We start from the raw sequence: 18,096 nt of genomic DNA, 5'->3' as shown, positions 1-18,096 counted from the left end.
TGTAGAGCACATCATGTGACGGCTGTTACTACTAAATCTCTCTCTTTCTCTCTCGCTCTCCTCTCGCGCTCTCTCTCTCATGCTCTCTCCTCTCACTCTCCTCTCTCTCTCATGCTCTCTCCTCTCACTCTCCTCTCTCTCTCTCTCTCTCATAGTTACTTCCACATTGCTGTCTAGCCCACCCTGTACACTGCAATGGAAAGTCGCAGCAGTTACCTGGTGTTTGTTTTTCCCACAGGTATGATCTGCAGGAAGAAGCCGCATAACAGCCTTAGAAGTATTCAGAAAACCACCCGTCCCAACCTCTGCAACGCCTTTTAACTGCTTCGGAGAATATACTATATAATCAGATTTTGTATTTTATTTGATATTAGGTTTTTACTTCACCACACTGTTTTGCTTTAAATAGTGTCTTTTTTTAAAATCTTGCCATTCCATTTTATTGAGTTTTTATATCAATATATTTGCCTTAGTATTATGTGCACTGAATTGTACACTCATTTAAGTTGTTTTTTTTAATGAAGAAGTAAACGACTTTTTTTTTTAATTATTATTACTGTTATTAGCAGTTACTAATTTGGCCGAACCGTGGAGTCCTTAGGAAGGCCATAAGTAAGCAATAAGACCTGACAGGGTGGGCGGTGTTGGGCCCAAGGGCAAATTTATAGCCCCTGGAAGGTCCAGTACTTCACAATACAGCCTACCTGAGTAGGAGGCTAAAGGATATTATGCAGATACTTTTTATTTCCTGGTCAGGTATTGAAAGTTAATGTACCCCACCTGTCGAGGGTACTAGCCAATGAGATGCCAGGAAATAAAAAGCCAATTTTCTAAAGATTAATAAATGCATACAAGGACAGAATATTAGGAACACCTGCCATAACACTGTCAGCAGGGTGCATCCATCCATCATACCTGCTTTTCCATAGTGACTGAAACTGAAGAGGCAGCTTTATATATATTACACAACACATGTTTAAAATTGCATAACAAACGAAGGCAAGCCCGGGCCATTTACACAAGCGTGTGCTGCTGATGTGTTTCTGATGTGTTTGCCCTGTACACTCCATGGTTGGTGCTTGTGTTCGTGATGAAGGTTTCTATTCAGTTTCACTTGAAGGTTTTGTATTATCTACATGTTTTTTTTTTTATTATTTATTATTATTTTAAAATGCTGTGCTATAGAAGATTGCCAATTCCGGAGTGCTGTATTACCCCATCCTTCACCTTAAATCCCAGACTAGACGTTAACCAAATGATCTTTGTGCGCAAGGGCAGCTCCCATTGGTAGAATGGTACCATTCCACCTGGTAATCCATTGCAAAACAGTCGTAGCATAGTAGTGAACTGAGCCAACAAATGCAGTATTTATTGTGTGTTTGTATCTTTTGAATGTGATGCCTGTCCTGTTGAGATTTGCAAAGACTATCACCCTGTAACAGCAACTATAGTAATAACATAACTATATAGTGTATATATATATAGTAATAAAAATAGCTATAGCTTGCATTTCATGATGCCTATGAAGTCAAAGTTGTTCTTATTCCAATAGCAGCACTCCTTAAACTCTGTGCCTATATCATACACACTGTCCCTGAACTGCCACATGTTGTGCTGAGTGTCAGTGTATTCATGGATATGCATGTCACAGTGTTATTGCAATGGGGTCTGTATAACATGAGGGAGATCTCCAGGGGGGCTTTTTTTAAAGAGAGGGGGTTAACTTCACATACACCTTTAGGAAATAAGTACTGTGTTTGTTTTTTAAAGTATTGTTTTATTGTGGACCAAGCACTTGTCCAAATAAATGACCAAAGATCTTTTTATGGAGAAAAATGATGATCTTGTCTTTACATTTTTTCTTTCACCTGTTTTACTGTTCTTCATTTGCACCTAATTTAATATGCCATTCATACTTTCATACAAACAAGAGAAGGCTTAAACACTGCGCACATTTAAGATCTATAAAAAAAAAACACTTTAAAATGCAGGTTAGTAGTATTCAGATGGAGTATATACATGCATCTATTCATTATTATGAATTAGTCTAGACATTTAGCAGACGCTTTTATCCAAAGTAACTTACAGATACTAGGGGGCAACTGCTGCAGAGTGTCACAACAGGACCTTGTTTGTTTAACGTCTCATCCGAAGGACGGCGCACAAGGAGGTTAAGTGACTTGCTCAGGGTCACACACAGGGAGTCAATGGCTGAGCGGGGATTAGAACCGGGGACCTCCTGCTATCAAGCCCTCTTCTTTAACCACTTGACCCCCAAGCTGTGTTGAATCTGTGGGCTGTGGCTTTGAGAAGGTAGTTTATGCTTCTTTGCGAGGCTTGCTGAGTGTAACTCCTCCCAAATGCTTTTGGATGCTGCTGGGACTGTAATGCAGCTCCTTGTATTGATACCACTGACCTGTACAACATGTATGTATTACTACAGTACAGTATCTATAAAGCTGTGTGTATAACTACAGTACAGTATCTATAAAGCTGTGTGTATAACTACAGTACAGTATCTATAAAGCTGTGTGTATAACTACAGTACAGTATCTATAAAGCTGTGTGTATAACTATAGCACAGTATCTATAAAGCTGTGTGTATTACTACAGTACAGTATCTATAAAGCTGTGTGTATAACTACAGTACAGTATAAAGCTGTGTGTATAACTACAGTACAGTATAAAGCTGTGTGTATAACTACAGTACAGTATCTATAAAGCTGTCTGTATAACTACAGTACAGTATCTATAAAGCTGTGTGTATAACTACAGTACAGTATAAAGCTGTGTGTATAACTACAGTACAGTATAAAGCTGTGTGTATTACTACAGTACAGTATCTATAAAGCTGTGTGTATAACTACAGTACAGTATAAAGCTGTGTGTATAACTACAGTACAGTATAAAGCTGTGTGTATAACTACAGTACAGTATCTATAAAGCTGTGTGTATAACTACAGTACAGTATAAAGCTGTGTGTATAACTACAGTACAGTATAAAGCTGTGTGTATAACTACAGTACAGTATCTATAAAGCTGGATCTCAACTGTAAATAAAGTACTTTACTTGCACTGCTCAATCTGTGATTATTTAACAGTGACAAACTGGATTCAAATGCCATCCTTAATGACAATACAAGAGTCCTACTGCAGTACATTCTCACATAGCAAAATAAACATACAGGCATGTCAGGAACATACATCGCCCGCACCGGCTGGAAATCCAAAATCTGAGCCATAAGTGTGATGGGAAAAAAAGTATAATGTTAATGCCAAGTTTCATGACAAGTGGATATGCGGTTGCCGTGTGATACACGTATATAGGGGCTATATCCCCTTCACAGGGATTTCTTCCCTGCCCATGGGACCAAACCTTAAGCTATACATATTTCTGGGAAATGAAACAATATACCAAATATTTATTATCGTGCCAAGCAACGTGATCAGCTGAAACATTAACAATCGCCAGGAAGTTCTGCTAACAAACACAAAAACATTTTCTAATTGTGTTTTTAGAAACCTTTCGTATCCTCATTAATAAATGTATTTAAGGTATATCAAACGCACGCACATCTGTGGAGTCTGATCTAACTATCACGGATACATTTTTTGTATGTTTCTTTTTTCAAATAAAACATAATTCGAGCTGATGTTTTATAAATGATTATAAAGCGAGTTCTGCAGGCGTGGACTGTAACCTGTCACGCTGTCAAGCCAGCCAACACCAGCGATTTCTTTCACTTTCGTTTCGAGTGTCGATCTACTACTACACAGAACAGAAAGTGAACCGAACAGGATCGAGCTGCGGAAGGACGTGGGTAAAGCAGAGATCTAAGGTAAGAGACTCAAATTACGATGTTAGTTTGTTTTTGCCAAAGATAGAAATCGTATTTATTGTTGGAATTTACTTTCAAGAACGTTAAAACTGCGATGACAAGCAACTCACAGTTTAAAAAACAAAAATCCTACTACAGCATGCTGGGAACAACAGCTATAAAACCCAATCGCGTTATCGTATATCAACATTTTCTCTTTTCAACTAATCATATCCCATTACATTTGTATTTAAAAGACTCTATTAGATACACTAATAAAATATAAGCCAGTATAAACCCCGACTGTATTGGTAGAACAGTGCTTCATACGCGGAAATACAGATTATTTAAAGTAAAAGTTATAATTTATCTGCCAGTAATAAAGTAGGTGTGTTGTCTATCTGAAAAAAACGAATCGGTTTTATAGTTAAAATACGAGTACTGAAGTAAATGTATTGAATTTGACAATATATCATTTATAAAGACAACAGCCTACATATAAAAACAAAGGTGGGTAATTTCGTGTCTTCTGCACAGCATCAGCAATGTATAATGTCATGGTATTTCTGTATTGTTTCATAACCGGGACCCAATGAAATTCACGGGAGAATTAGAACGACATGACTAACCTTCAATTCAGCCCTAAACCTCCAGATGTCCGTGTACTCCAGCTAAGTTGATCAAAAGAATAATTAGGTAATCACCCCACAAGTTTCTGCAGGCAGTAAGGATTTTAGAACCACAACATGATTGTACTTTGGATAAAGAACCCCTCCCGTTAGATTGTATTCCAGGGTTTGATGCTGACTGTAAATCAGAAACGGAGGGCTATTCAAAAGAAAACGGTAAAGGAATTTCTTTGACCGAATTTTGGGGTAATGCAGAAAAACTATTTCCCAATTAGCAAGAAAGGCTCAGAATATATTTGTCAGTTGTTATCAATTCCGTGGATGCTGAAAGAAGTGTTTCTTCATATGGACACATTTTTACAGAGCAACTTCAATCCATGAAAGAAGGCCAGTGTAGTGTTAGAAAATGGTACTCGTACCAAAACGTGACCCGTGTAATGTCAGAAACCGATACCCTGTCAAGTTGAAAGTGGTACACTGTCAGATTTTGATACATGTGCAATCAATTGCGATCTGATGGGTGTTTTCCTATTGCTAAACAGGTACATTTACCATTAGTTATACATTATTTTGTTGCTAACTTAAACTGAAAACAGACAAACAATTTCTCTAAAAAGAAAAAAAAAATCTCAACCAACCAGACTAAATGAGAAGTCCACCACAAACTTGTACAACAAAAAAAATGTACAAGACCCAGTGTATTGCATATGATAAATATTCACATACTATTTTCTTAATGGTGGAAAAATCTAACTGTTATACGTATTCACAGGGGGTAAGGGTTATATAAATGTCAGTAGCCACCTACAGCGTTCTGTTTATTGATCTGCAGATATGTACTTTGTAACAATGGGATGAGCAATTTAAATGGTTAAAGTAACATAATGGGATGATTGTTCAATAGATTCTCATTACATGGCTAACTGTGGAGGCTATATCGACATCTTGTGGCTGTAGGACTAAATTACAGGTTCAAAGACAAGTCGTGTAAAACACAAGGCTCTATTCATGACCCAGTATAAAATGGTTGAACAGAGCATTCTCATGGACTGACCATGACTCCACAGGTCCTGTAGGATCGCTGTAGACTCAACACAAAGCTTTTGTTTTCTTACACTGAATCAGGGCTATCTTCTGGGATGGGTCATTTTAAAATCACAATAAATTACACTGCTTGGTGTGCCTTATTGCATAATTAGGGTACCAGGCAGCACTCCACATAAGGGTTTAGGGCATTGAGCAATTTAATCTCCAAATAGACACTGTGTAAGTGAAATGTATTTTGGCTGAGTAAAATGCAACAGTACCTTGAACTTATGGGATATGCATTAATTACAGCTTGGTCTTACAATAAAAACAACAAATATTCTTATTTGATTTATTGACCACAAGCAATATGGCTGTGAAGGAAATAAACACAGAAACAGAACTTATCTGCAGATGGAATAAACTTGACAAAAGACCTGCATGCACATACATATATTTATAAAGAAACAATAATATTGTATTCCTGATTGATCGCCTTGCTACATTTATTGAAAACCCAGACTTATTGGTCACGTGTTTCTGGCAATTCCCAGGCAGGCTACAATTATCTGTAGCTGTCCCTGGATTTCTATGATTCATTCTCTAGATACCTTGTGAAGTCTACACACAATGGACAATTGAGACGCTGGGAACCAACGAAGTACAAGAAGCTTGATAACATGCAAACTCAGGCTGTGCACCAAAATTGTATGCGTATCTTACACAATTTAAATGTCATGCGTAATTCATATTTTTTCAATGTGTAGAACACCCAGTACGCTGCTTTTCTGGAGCGCTGGTTATAGGTGACAGTGCTGCAGAGCTGAGAATGGAGTGTTTAAAACTACAGCTATGGCCACATTTTTTGCATCACACTACAGAATTAACTCATTTTGCCTCATAAAGTCGAATGAAACCTGCTGAATAATGTCACGTTAACATATTGAATTACATACGTTACATTACGTAGTTTTCTCATATACTTAACGAAAAACTGATACTGTGCTACTATGTCTTCCGGTAGCCTTTTGCGATATCCTAAAATTCTAGGTAATGCAAAACTTTTGGCCACAGCTGCAGTGCTCATTTTTAAGGTGTGGGGTAACGACAGCACTGGAGGGCTGAGAATGGAGTGCTGGAGATCAGAGTATGTTAACCGATGACAATGGCACTGTAAGTTAGTATTAAAGGTCATTTTTACTACAGATTTGCTGACTACAGATGGCACTAATTCCCCTGTTTGTTTCTCTACCAAGCAGACTTGGTGTCACAGAAAGTGGTGTGCAGACTCTTGATAACCATGGCAACTTCCAGCAACGAAGACCAGACAGAAGCTATGGTATTGCTCACCTAGGACAAAATCAACCAAGAAATGTGCTGAACTTTGAACCATGGGGGTGGGGGGGCTGCTCCATTAGCTTCATGCATATTATTATTATTCCATATATAAAATAAAATCTAACTTACAGTACGTAAAGAACCATAATGCCAGCATTTTGGGCAGAAATGTATTTGGTTATTTTAAATAGTTATTAATGAATTGGTTATTAAATTTGATTAAAGTCTTTAGCTCACTGATGTGCGATTCGTTTTTTTACAGGATGTTGACACACCTCAGGATGATAGCAGTACTGATAATAGCAAAGCTCAAATGCATATCAAAGTGGAGATTACTAACTGGAATTCAAATGACAAAAAGCCATGGGCAACTTTAGAAAAAAAGATCCAGACATTCTGTAACAAGCTACGCAAGGGAGCCATATCAATTTTAAAAATAGACCCTGATGAACAGGATCCTCGCTATGCCACTGCAGAAGTAACACCTTCCTCAGGTAAGAAACAACACAATTATAATGTTTGTTTGTTTGTTTCATATCTTTTCAGTCATTTTGATTGATTCAGTACAGTTATCATGGTTGGGTTTCAAAAGGAACAATTTAATAATTGATCATTTAGTGTTTATCTGGGTTGACTTAGTTCTCTTATTAAAAATATTTAATTGACGTGTTACAAGATTGAGGATTTACTATGAACACACAAACCCACGCTAGACACAAGGAATGTTTAATCAATAGTATTGTATTAAGTACACAAATATTAAACAGAAATCAGAAAAGTCAGAAAGTAAATCTCTTAGTCTCTAAGCGTAAAAACACAAGTCAAAAGTATCACTGCCTTTCATTCAGCAAGCAGGGCCAGTGAAATATGATACTGCCTATCACTCACACAAAGCAGCTGGTATCAGCAGCACAAGCAGGCTGTGACATAGCTAGTAACTTGCTCACACATACAAGGCCACATACACACACAGATTAAACTAAAGTGTTGCAGACAATCTTAGAATATATCACTGTAACAGGGGAGATCTGGACTGACTGGCACATGCATGTTACTGCAGGTAGAGGGCAGCAGTCTCATAGGATCTGCCTGTCAGTCATGGCGATGACACGGAGAGGTGGGGAAGGTGGTGTGTTGGCTTTCCCTCTCTCTGAGTGGCTGAGAGGCGGGCTTTGGGAGATTGCTCGGCCCATAAGAACTGTGCTTGGTTGTGCATTCAGGTGGCCGTGTTTGGGAACACACAGAGACACTGACAGAAGACGTCAGTGTAAAACAAGAACGAGGCAAGCCTGGCTGGGGAAAACAACCTGCCTTAAAATAATTTAAAGGGAAAATAAATAGAAGAAATAATCACATACCCCAGGGGACGTGTTTAGTTGTACGGGGAACTCCGGCCATCCCGTTGTATAGGGTTACTGAGCGTAACCATTTTGTTTGTAGTTTTATTACTGTTTTATTTTCCCTTTTTCTTTTGCCTTTGGTTTTCATTATTATTTACGAGCACTTGTATATGCATTGGACTGTGTACCTGTATTGGTAACACCATGGTTCTGTTTACTGTTGCCAGTATTCAGGCCACGGACAACAGCGCCCTCTACTGGTAAAAATAAATCAGTGCGTCTGAGCGGCATTACAAATAGAGTACTGTCTCCTTATGTCAGTGAATTGCCCACCACCCTGCCACAATCACATTAAGCTTGTTAATGGTATATAGATTCAGAATATTGCAAGTTTACTTTTTTGTAGAAGTTCTTCATATAACTAGTGATCAACCTAAATCGCGATTTTGCAGATTTCGCGGAAATCGTGAAATTGAGGGGTCACTGCGAAATTCACCTCTTAGGGACCAATGCATACAAACAAGTACGGAGAGGGAAAAAAACTCATTTAAATGAATTACTGCACACCGCAAGCGACGCAAACTACGTATCTTCCTTCTGTAGATAGCCCTTTTTTATTCCTTCGCCGTCCCGTGTGCATTGCACTTAAGCAAAAAACAAACAAACAAAAAAGTCCACAAATAACATTTACACAAAAAAATTAACCAAAGCGGTTAACATTCTTGTTTACTATTCAAATGACAAAGTTTTAATCAGCCTATCAGTGCGTCTTTACTGCTTTTTTGTGATCTGTACTGTGCAGTAGGGGGTGGGACAAAGATGGTGCTGCATTGTTTTGATTTAGGTTGAATAGGTTGAAAATCTAGTTTTCAGCATTGGAGGTAAAATAGTAGAAATGGACGACAAAAAAAATATTTTTCGGCTGATGATCGTTTCAAGATATTTCCCAAAGGAACTGTACATGCAGACTGAGGTAATTGTTTTGCATATCTTAATGTGTCTTTGGAGAAAATACAATCGATCGCAATTTAGCGTCAGAATCACACATTAAACAAAAGGCTACTACAGAGGCTGCTGAACAGAACGTAAAATAAACAGCTTTCAGAAACCAAACTGGAAAGTCAGCCCAGACTAAAAGTATTCCTGTCTGCAAGTTAAATCAGCACTAAAACGATCCAGCACAGCCACCTCGCTTCAATCTGCTGCTTACTTTTTCGTAGTTGGAATTTTAGACCCAAACAGCCACATTTTCTTTGTTTGACTCGGTACTGATAAAATATATTATTGGATGGAACAAATAATATGACAACGAACGTGCTGTATACATTTCCTTTATTAAAGTATGCCAGGTGCCCTTGAGGGTAACCGAGTTTTGGGGCTGTTTCTATTCGATTTCCACATCTGTATAACTTGGCAAAGCTTTGCCTTAACTTCCAACCAATTCAGTGGATACAGAACGTGCAGTCTCAATGTATGGTCAAGTCAACTGCAGGGAGATGCTGCATGCTTGCCTTTAATAAATGACAGCACTCTGTTTTAGTAAGGAAGCAAGTACCACTATTTTTAGGCTTTATAGTGTTCTGAAATACTGTCTACTTAGGTTTATTTAATGTTTAAAAAGGTCCACGAAATCCTAATTTTAATCCGCAACATACCCGTGAAAAATACGTAAATTTACCGCGATTTAAGTAGACCCCAACATATAACAGTATGAGGTAGGTTACTTATAGTTACTTCATCAAGTTTCACTAAAAGTTATTTCACACACAAAGTGTGCAAACTAAATAATTAACAGTTCAATTATATGTGAATGTGTTACAATTAATTAATTTAGTTCCATGAAAGGAAATTGCAACTGGAATTATACTCAACGGTTCCTTGAAGCTTAGACTTTTGGTCCACTGGTTTGGAAACTCAATCTGTTGAAGTGGCCAGTACAAAAGGCTCTCCTCTCAGCAATGAAGTCTTCAGTCCCACATTGGATCAAACTCGGCAAACAAAGCTTTCAATTCTCGATAGAATCAACAAGCAGCTGCAACAAAGTCTTCAGTCCTCGGTATAGGATCCACAGCAGCGCCTGTCCGCTCTGTCCTCTACGCTTTAGCTATGCAGGTAGCAGGGCACAGTTTATTTTTGGATACTGTGGCTTAGGAACACAGCAGACCCAGACTGATAAAAGTCTCTAAGTTTTAAGGGCCTCAGTCTCATTGCTTGTGGTCGTTGACTGGCTTGCAGCTTGCTTTCTCTTCTTGGGTCCGTTTTAGGCAGTCCCGGAGTTGCAGCTTCGCTTAGCAGAATGACAGCATCTTGTTTAGCATGGTCCAGTGGTTAAAGAAAAGGGCTTGTAACCAGGAGGTCCCCGGTTCAAATCCCACCTCAGCCACTGACTCATTGTGTGACCCTGAGCAAGTCACTTAACCTCCTTGTGCTCCGTCTTTCGGGTGAGACGTAGTTGTAAGTGACTCTGCAGCTGATGCACAGTTCACACACCCTAGTCTCTGTAAGTCGCCTTGGATAAAGGCGTCTGCTAAATAAACAAATAATAATAATAATGTGAAGCACAAAATGTTTAGTTTTGCTTGAATATTTATAGTCTTTTCACTCTGTTAAGTATCCACTTTCATGAGATGATTTGTGTATCTTGCCTCTAACTCACAGTCCTTTGATGTTTTAATGTCCTTTTCCCCTGGGACCTCGCTAGTTTATGTCTTTATTGCATCAAAACGCTTGTTGTTGCAAGTGTGAATTATCTGTCCATAACTCAACTGTCCTTTCAGCCTAATCCAGTCCAGGCGCCACCTAGCCCCGGTCACATAGTTCAGTATGTTTGCAAGAAAGAGGCCCCTTCCTCAAGACACAGCATTTTCATTAATTAATCCAATTACATTTCCAATACACATTCATGTATTAATATCATATTCAGGGAATATGTCCTACAGGACTATGCAAAGTTGGTGCATTTCATGCTGCTTTGAAGAATGACTGTCAGCATTGGTAGGCAAACAGTATAACCAGAGTGTGTTTTATTTCAGCTGTGGGGATACTGCTGGAACAGAAAACTTTAGAGGTCCTCGATCCACCTTGTGAAGCAACTGTGCACTTTTTAAACAAAAGCCTGGCGCCGGCAGACCACTCAGACCCTCCAACAGACGAAAAGAAAGTTCAGGTCTGTGTTACCAGGCTTGAGAATGAAGTGTGTTTCTTTAGAAATGTTAGCACTGCTTATGAAAGACTAGGGAATATTCCACTGATCAGAAGAGTGGTGTGATCTAAATACCTCCATCGTTCAAACTCTGTGGAAACCAGCGTATCTAACTGTGTGTGTGTGTGTGTCTCTAATGTACTTAAGTAAAATGTCAGGTTTGTTTTAATACTGTAAACAGTAGTGAGGTTTAGATATTTTTTTTAATTGGGTGTAGGTTTTGCAATTCAACTGTGGGGACAATTGAGAAACAGACACAATTGACTGAAAGTACACATTTCTTTTCACTAATGACATAACAATAAGCGTTTGTAAAATTAGAATGTTTTAAGAAGCATGACCAACTCATTTTGTCATTACCCTCCATTTATTAAAGGTGCAATAGTTTCTTCAACTTTTACAGAAATAACTATTCGGGTAACACTAGCAACAAGCGGCGAAGTGTCACAGCATTGATCTGGGAGCAGGCACTTTACCAAAATATCAAGGGCCAGTCACAAATTACCATTTGTCTTTTTTCTAATGCTAAAATCGAAATACTTCTTGCTTTTACCTCAACAACTATCACAACACACATTTATTTAATGCACCATGTTCCCTTCCTGAACCCCCTTTGTTTCATAGGGGTTGCAAAAACACAGCGTTTATTCCTGAGTTTTTATGGTGCTTTAAATTGTGTTTCTGTCATTTATTTCTGTATCATGACCCTAAAATAGCGATCATTTTAATAATTTAAGGCTGGGAGTTTGAATTTAAATTGAAAAATATTGTGTTCTTCTACGACAAATTATTTTTTTGTAATGTCATAGATTAATAGCAAGGGTGAAGTGCCACAAGTAAATCTGGATTTTTTTTCTATGTGTGGCTAAATCATGAAAGTATAAAATGTGAATACAAAAAACCTGAAATGCAATATAAAGATCAATAATAACATGCAAGTCAATATAACGCTGTACTTTTGTAACACTACCAACTTGCTTTTTAAGGTCTTCTGGACTGGTGTGCAAGAATATAGGACACCTGGTCACAGTTGAAATAGTGACACAAAGAGACATGTTGTCCTTCACTTTATTACTTTAATTTGCTTTTTAATTTGACTTCAGATTCCATTGAAAGTTGAAGCACAGGTGGCACTCAACACATTGAACCCAGAAGCTGCTGAAGCGATACATGTCAAGTATAAGCAGTTCTGCTCAGAAGATGGAAAGGTCACAGTCCAGGGCTCATTCGAAGAAGTGGATCAGTTTCACAAGGATATCTTGATGTTTCACCTTGATTCCAAAAAGCTTCATCAAGAGCAACAGCAGGAGATGGAGCATGAAGCCAGGACAAATCTGGAGACAGGGGCAGAGGGATTTGAGAGGAAGAATGGGGCAAGTCCTAAGAGGGACATGAGCAAGAATGGAGAAGACCAAGTGCCTGCAGGGCAGACTATCCCAATGTCACAGTTTCACTATGATTACTTAACCAAAGCCTACCGAAGGGAGATTGAAGACATCAAGCAGAGCTCTGGTGTTGAGATGAACTCTGAGGTCATTGTGTCCTTCAGTCCAGCTCAGGGACAGGAAGGAGCCAGAGTGCAAAAAGCTGAGGAGGACTTCATACTCCTCTATCAGAAGATTGTAACCAACCTGGGCTCTGTGAAGATCCCACTGTCGAGTGAGGAGCATGGACGACTGGAGGACAATTTTAAAGAAATGCAGAGCAACTCCTCCAGGTTTGTCTTGAACAGAACTGAAGATGGGTACAACCTTGTCGGCCCCCAACAGGATCTTCAAAGGGTTCAGAAGGAGCTGATGTCAAGATTGAGTGGGACAGCGAAGAGCGCAAGATCGGAACTCATTGAAATTCATTGCGAGGAGCAGTTAATGAAGAAAGACCTTGAGATGTACAGTGTCCACTGGGAATTCATAAAGCAACTGTATAGTAAACAGCTGCAGCGCATCCAGGAGAAGTTTGGCGTGAAGATTGACGGGCAACCAGTCAGTGGCTCTCAGGAAACTGTGAAGCTGGAGATCAAGCAAGACAAGGGCAACTTCAATCTGCAAAGTCATGCCTTTCATGCGTTCCTGGAGCTCTATCAGAAGGTGGCAACCGGCTTGATGTCAAGGTCAGTGGAGGACGCCAGTGAGGTACAGAATGCCAAGAAGTTCTTTAAAGAAATACGCCCCAATCACCCCAATGTTTGGGAAGACGAACAAAATGGGAGCTTAAAGCTTGTTGGCTTTGTCAATCACTTGGCCCCTGCTGTGGTGGAGATGGAAACCAATATGGGTAAGAAGGTATTCAAAGGGGAGGAGCTGGTGCTCAAATTCCTCACCAGTTCTGTGGACCCCCCAGTTCTGTGGACCACACAGGGTGCCACAGGCAGACCACACACAGAGGAAGAGAATTGTCCCATCTGCCTCAGTGACTTCACAGAGAAAACACTGCTTAAGTGCAAACACGCTTTCTGCAAAGGCTGCCTGGTTCAGGCCATGGCAACAAACCCCATGTGTCCCGTCTGCAAAGCTGTGTATGGAAAAGTGGAAGGGAACCAGCCCCCAGGGGAAATGACATGGCATAAAACCAGAAACAGTCTTCCTGGGTTCCGCTGCGGGACCATTGAAATAACCTATAACATTCCACGTGGAATTCAAACAGTAAGTCATGATTTTGTATTTACTGGTTAAATACATTGTAGGATTTGTTCGTTCTGTACAAATAATCTTTTTTATTGTTTATTTATTTATTTATTTAACAGGCGCCTTTATCCAAGGCGACTTACAGAGACTAGGGTGTGTGAACTATGCATCAGCTGCAGAGTCACTTACAATTACGTCTCACCTGAAAGGCGGAGCACAAGGAGGCTAAGTGACTTCCTCAGGGTCACACAATGAGTCAGTGGCTGAGGTGGGATTTGAACCGGGGACCTCCTGGTTACAAGCCCTTTTCTTTAACCACTGGACCACACAGCCTCCTATTGTTATTTTAGAATGACTGTATTTATTTGTTTTTCTGGGGATAAGGTAAATATGTAAACTCAAATGGATTATGCAATAGTAACTTCTATATATTATTAGGCAAGCAGCAAGATATGTGCAACTGAATTAAAAAAGCAGTAGGTAACATAACAAGGTACACTCAACTGCCCTTCCTTAATGGTCCTGTAGACAGTGGTTCTGTTGTAAGTTACAGTATTAGCAGAAGTGTGTTGCCATTACTGAGATGTTATCTGCTAATGGTTCTTTAGGTTTTTTTAATATAGGGTAATTGGTATTATAGTAGTATGCCAGAGATTTGTGTTTTACTTTAAATGTTCAGTAAAGGATTATCAACTCTTATTATATTGTTCTGATTGGCACTTCAGAACAAATACTTCTAATAATTTAAAGTTGTACAGGTGACACAGAAAAACTGTTCAATTGTCACCCTAGGAGAAGCACCCTAACCCTGGCCGTCGCTTCAGTGGAACTTCCAGGCAAGCCTACCTACCAGACAATGCAGAAGGAGAGGAGGTGCTGAGACTGCTTAAAAAAGCTTTTAATCAGAAATTGATTTTCACTGTGGGAACCTCTCGCACAAGTGGAGCGGAAGATACTGTCACTTGGAACGACATCCACCATAAAACAACCATGGATGGCGGACCACAAGGGTAAATCTAATCCATTGCTTTGGCTGTTGAATAATTCCAGGTCAAATCAAGCAGAGAGACTCATACCTGTCAACTCTTATGGGTTTGGCCTCAAATCACATGAAATGATCTTCCAAAACATACAGAACAGTCAGCTCTTGTTGTGTATGTTTGGATCTAATTTAGCAGAGCGAACTCCATTTTAATTTGAATCAGATGCTTCTGACTTTGAACCCACTGGGTCATATAGGTCACAGTGACCTACTTTTTAATAATGGTACTGACGCCTTTAAAGTCTTTGTATCTTTAGTGTGGTTGACTTGCCTTGAAGAATAAACATGTGGCGTATCTCTGGAGTTTAATAGTGTGTGCTTGTGTGATCCAGGTTTGGATACCCTGATCCAGATTACCTGAAGAGAGTGAAGGAGGAGCTGAAGGACAAAGGAATAGAATGAAGAGCCAAGAACCTGCCAGCCAAGAACCAGAGCACAAATAATATATATATATATATATATATATATATATATATATATATATATATATATACACATACACACACACACACACACACACACACACATACATACAGTCAACTCTTATTAATACAACCAGCCAAATGCATACTGTCAGTTTTTATTGAAGTTACAGTAACACTGAAATGCAATGCATAATACAATACTCAGGGTATTCCAATATGAATGATTACTGGTGAATATGTATACTTTGCTGTAGTAGTTTCCACAGTGGTACAGTTCTTTACCATCCCTTTCCTATGCTAACTGCATTTCACATGCTCCCGCCTAGTTTTTACAATGGTTATCAATACCACACTATAATTACTAAACTAAAACACCTCAAAGGCAACTATATATCATCTACATCTTCATAAAGAGAAATTGTATCTGTTTCTGATATTATCAGATTCATAGTTTTGATTAGGCTGGCATTCATTCAATATGACCTGTGGCCAAATCACTTGATATTAGCAAGATGAATGTTTAATTGTACATTTGGAAATAAGTCTCAAATATACGTATACATTTGCTCAATTATGTTTATAATATTTCTGTTTAATGTCTCACACGAATACAATGTTTTAATGTAATCTCAAAACTCAAAGCAAATATAGACAAAAAATGTCCTTTGATAACATATTTTGAAGTTTTACCCTTACAAAAACTGATAAATTTAATTCCTGACCAATTGCTGTATACTATTCAAAATACTGATGAAGGAATTCTGGGAGTTGTAGTTCTTCTGAGTCTAACCAGCCCTCTTCCCAGAGCTTTGATCAGAAAGAGACTGGGTGAATGTGTGAGGGTGAAGGAACTGATAGATGTGTTAATACAATAACTTACTAATCAATCAACATTATATCATTTACATGGGCCACGGTAGATCATGTACTAAGGGTTTAAGGGGAAGTCAAAGTTACTTCAAGAATAAGTGAACATGCTGAGAAAACACAGTGAGCAGTTGTGCTTTTGCAGTAATTATTGGGAGGGGTGCTGTTGCTGTTACTGGCATGATTTAATAAAGATTTAGTTTCACTGGCTCATGAGTGGAAGTGTTTTTTTTTTGTTTGTTTTTTTACATTTTTCACCTAACTTGAAATTTCCACCCGCAGTTCAGAAGCTGAAAAGCAATGGGAGACTTTATTCACACTTTAAATGCAACTGCGTCTTTTCAACAGCCGAACCCAAGCACTGCTGCCCGGAGACTGGACTCGGATTCCCGCCTGAGACACAAAGACTGCCGCCTCTGAGCACCCGACCTCGGTAGATGTGTGTAGAAGTGGGACACAGTTTGGGGCGTTCACATTTTGTAATATACATACTGTAAAGATTTACCCAGCACACGCAAATGTAATTTACACAAAAACACCTACTGTATTGCACCTAATCAGTATTATAACAAATAAAGCAGTACTATTGTCTTACCTGTGTTGTCAGGCCTCGCATTCAGTATCCGTTTTACTTTCTCTCAGTTTCTTATTAAAAGTTTTTCGTGTTGTAGTCTTCACTGGTATTTTCTGTCAAGAGACCAGGTCAATTACAAATACGAATTTTATTGTAAAATATGTTTTAATTAAACACACATTACTTGAAGTGAATGCTGTTCTCCGTGTCCTCGGAATGGTTTTTTCCGTTGGTACACTCCGGTGCTCGAGACCACAGCGCAGTGTTCTGGAATGTTCTGGAAAGCCGGCGGTTTTGATTGGCTGGAGTGTGGCTTCACGGTTTAACATTTCCAAACCACCTCACGGCTCTTATTTTAAGACTAGTCCTGACTCTTAAATTGAAGCCCGTTGCTTATCGGTGTAATCACACTGCTGAAAGTTTTAGCTGAATGAACATAAATAAAAGTGGCAGCCGAAAAGGCAATGCGAAAACCGGCCAGCCGGTGAACCGAGAGAAGGCGATGCCCAGTCCAGCTCCTCTCAGTGTGCCCTCGAAACGCACCTGACGGGAATCCTGTCATTCTCAGTACTAGTTAATATGGAGTTGTTTACAGTGTAGTTTTGGAATGAGACGTCTTTAAAACAGCAATATCACGTCGTTTGGCACAACGGGGAATGCAATAGCGGGTCTACTGGAAAATGAGTCTTCACTGCAGATCACAACTCGGTGACAATCGCGTGTTAAAGTTTTACCGTGATTCTTTCATTTCAGATCATGCCACTTTGGTTGTCACTAGAGGGCAGCATCCCGCATCGTTACTCAGTCCTGTTCTAGGGCGGACCCATCTCAAGGTGAGTGTGCCAGAGTACTGACTCTACCCATTAATACTCCGTTAGGGATGCACATCTCCGGTGATGGCTTAGAGGGCGTATATCTAGATAACTGCTGATCCAATTGTGAAGAAACTTGCAAAGTACATTCTTTATCACGAGATACTGAATATGTTAGAGTCTGGCGGTTTGCAGAGGTTGTCTGTCGGTATGTCACACTTAGATTTGTCTAGATAACTGTTCATACAAATGTGCTTGAACTGTGATGGGTGAGTGTATATGGGGGTTGTCTGTGTCTCTGCCTGTGTATGGCACACTTATTGTACATCTTCCATGGGTTTGTCTGGGGCACGAAATCTGATGGGTTTTGACAATTATTATTATTATTTATTTCTTAGC

At 39.2% G+C, this 18,096-nt stretch overlaps 2 protein-coding genes across 3 annotated transcripts in view; both read left to right on the top strand.

Annotated features, from left to right (window-relative positions):
- LOC117966974 (extended synaptotagmin-1-like) overlaps positions 1–543 on the top strand; it is a 31,707-nt gene extending 31,164 nt beyond the window's left edge. The window contains exon 30 of the mRNA XM_059011478.1: positions 239–543. Within this exon, the coding sequence (XP_058867461.1) occupies positions 239–266 (28 nt within the window). The 3' untranslated portion in view covers positions 267–543. The remainder of the gene's footprint in view (positions 1–238) is intronic.
- A 3,146-nt stretch (positions 544–3,689) lies between these two features.
- Positions 3,690–16,520, top strand: LOC117401097 (E3 ubiquitin-protein ligase DTX3L-like). Of its 2 annotated transcripts, none has more exons than XM_059011439.1 (7): positions 3,690–3,839; positions 6,733–6,812; positions 7,074–7,305; positions 11,184–11,317; positions 12,457–13,995; positions 14,770–14,987; positions 15,352–16,520. In XM_059011439.1, the coding sequence occupies exons 2-7, from the start codon at positions 6,774–6,776 to the stop codon at positions 15,419–15,421; spliced, it is 2,232 nt and encodes a 743-aa protein (XP_058867422.1). In that variant the 5' UTR covers positions 3,690–3,839; positions 6,733–6,773; the 3' UTR covers positions 15,422–16,520. The 2 variants fall into 2 exon arrangements, with proteins under 2 accessions (XP_058867422.1, XP_058867423.1); XM_059011440.1 differs by having other exon boundaries at positions 3,706–3,839; positions 6,730–6,812.
- The last annotated feature ends 1,576 nt before the right edge of the window (positions 16,521–18,096 follow it).

Source organism: Acipenser ruthenus, chromosome 42, assembly GCF_902713425.1.
Source record: "Acipenser ruthenus chromosome 42, fAciRut3.2 maternal haplotype, whole genome shotgun sequence".
NCBI lineage: Eukaryota > Metazoa > Chordata > Actinopteri > Acipenseriformes > Acipenseridae > Acipenser > Acipenser ruthenus.
The sequence above is the reverse complement of the archived record's forward strand: the minus strand, read 5'-3'. Positions and strand labels throughout refer to the sequence as shown.

Bases quoted from the DNA above. Each gene is read 5' to 3' on its own strand.
- LOC117401097 (XM_059011439.1), top strand. From the start codon at position 6,774: ATGGCAACTTCCAGCAACGAAGACCAGACAGAAGCTATG. The intron at 11,318-12,456 runs GTCTGTGTTACC...ATTTGACTTCAG, and splicing joins CAGACGAAAAGAAAGTTCAG to ATTCCATTGAAAGTTGAAGC. The intron at 14,988-15,351 runs GTAAATCTAATC...TGTGTGATCCAG, and splicing joins ATGGATGGCGGACCACAAGG to GTTTGGATACCCTGATCCAG.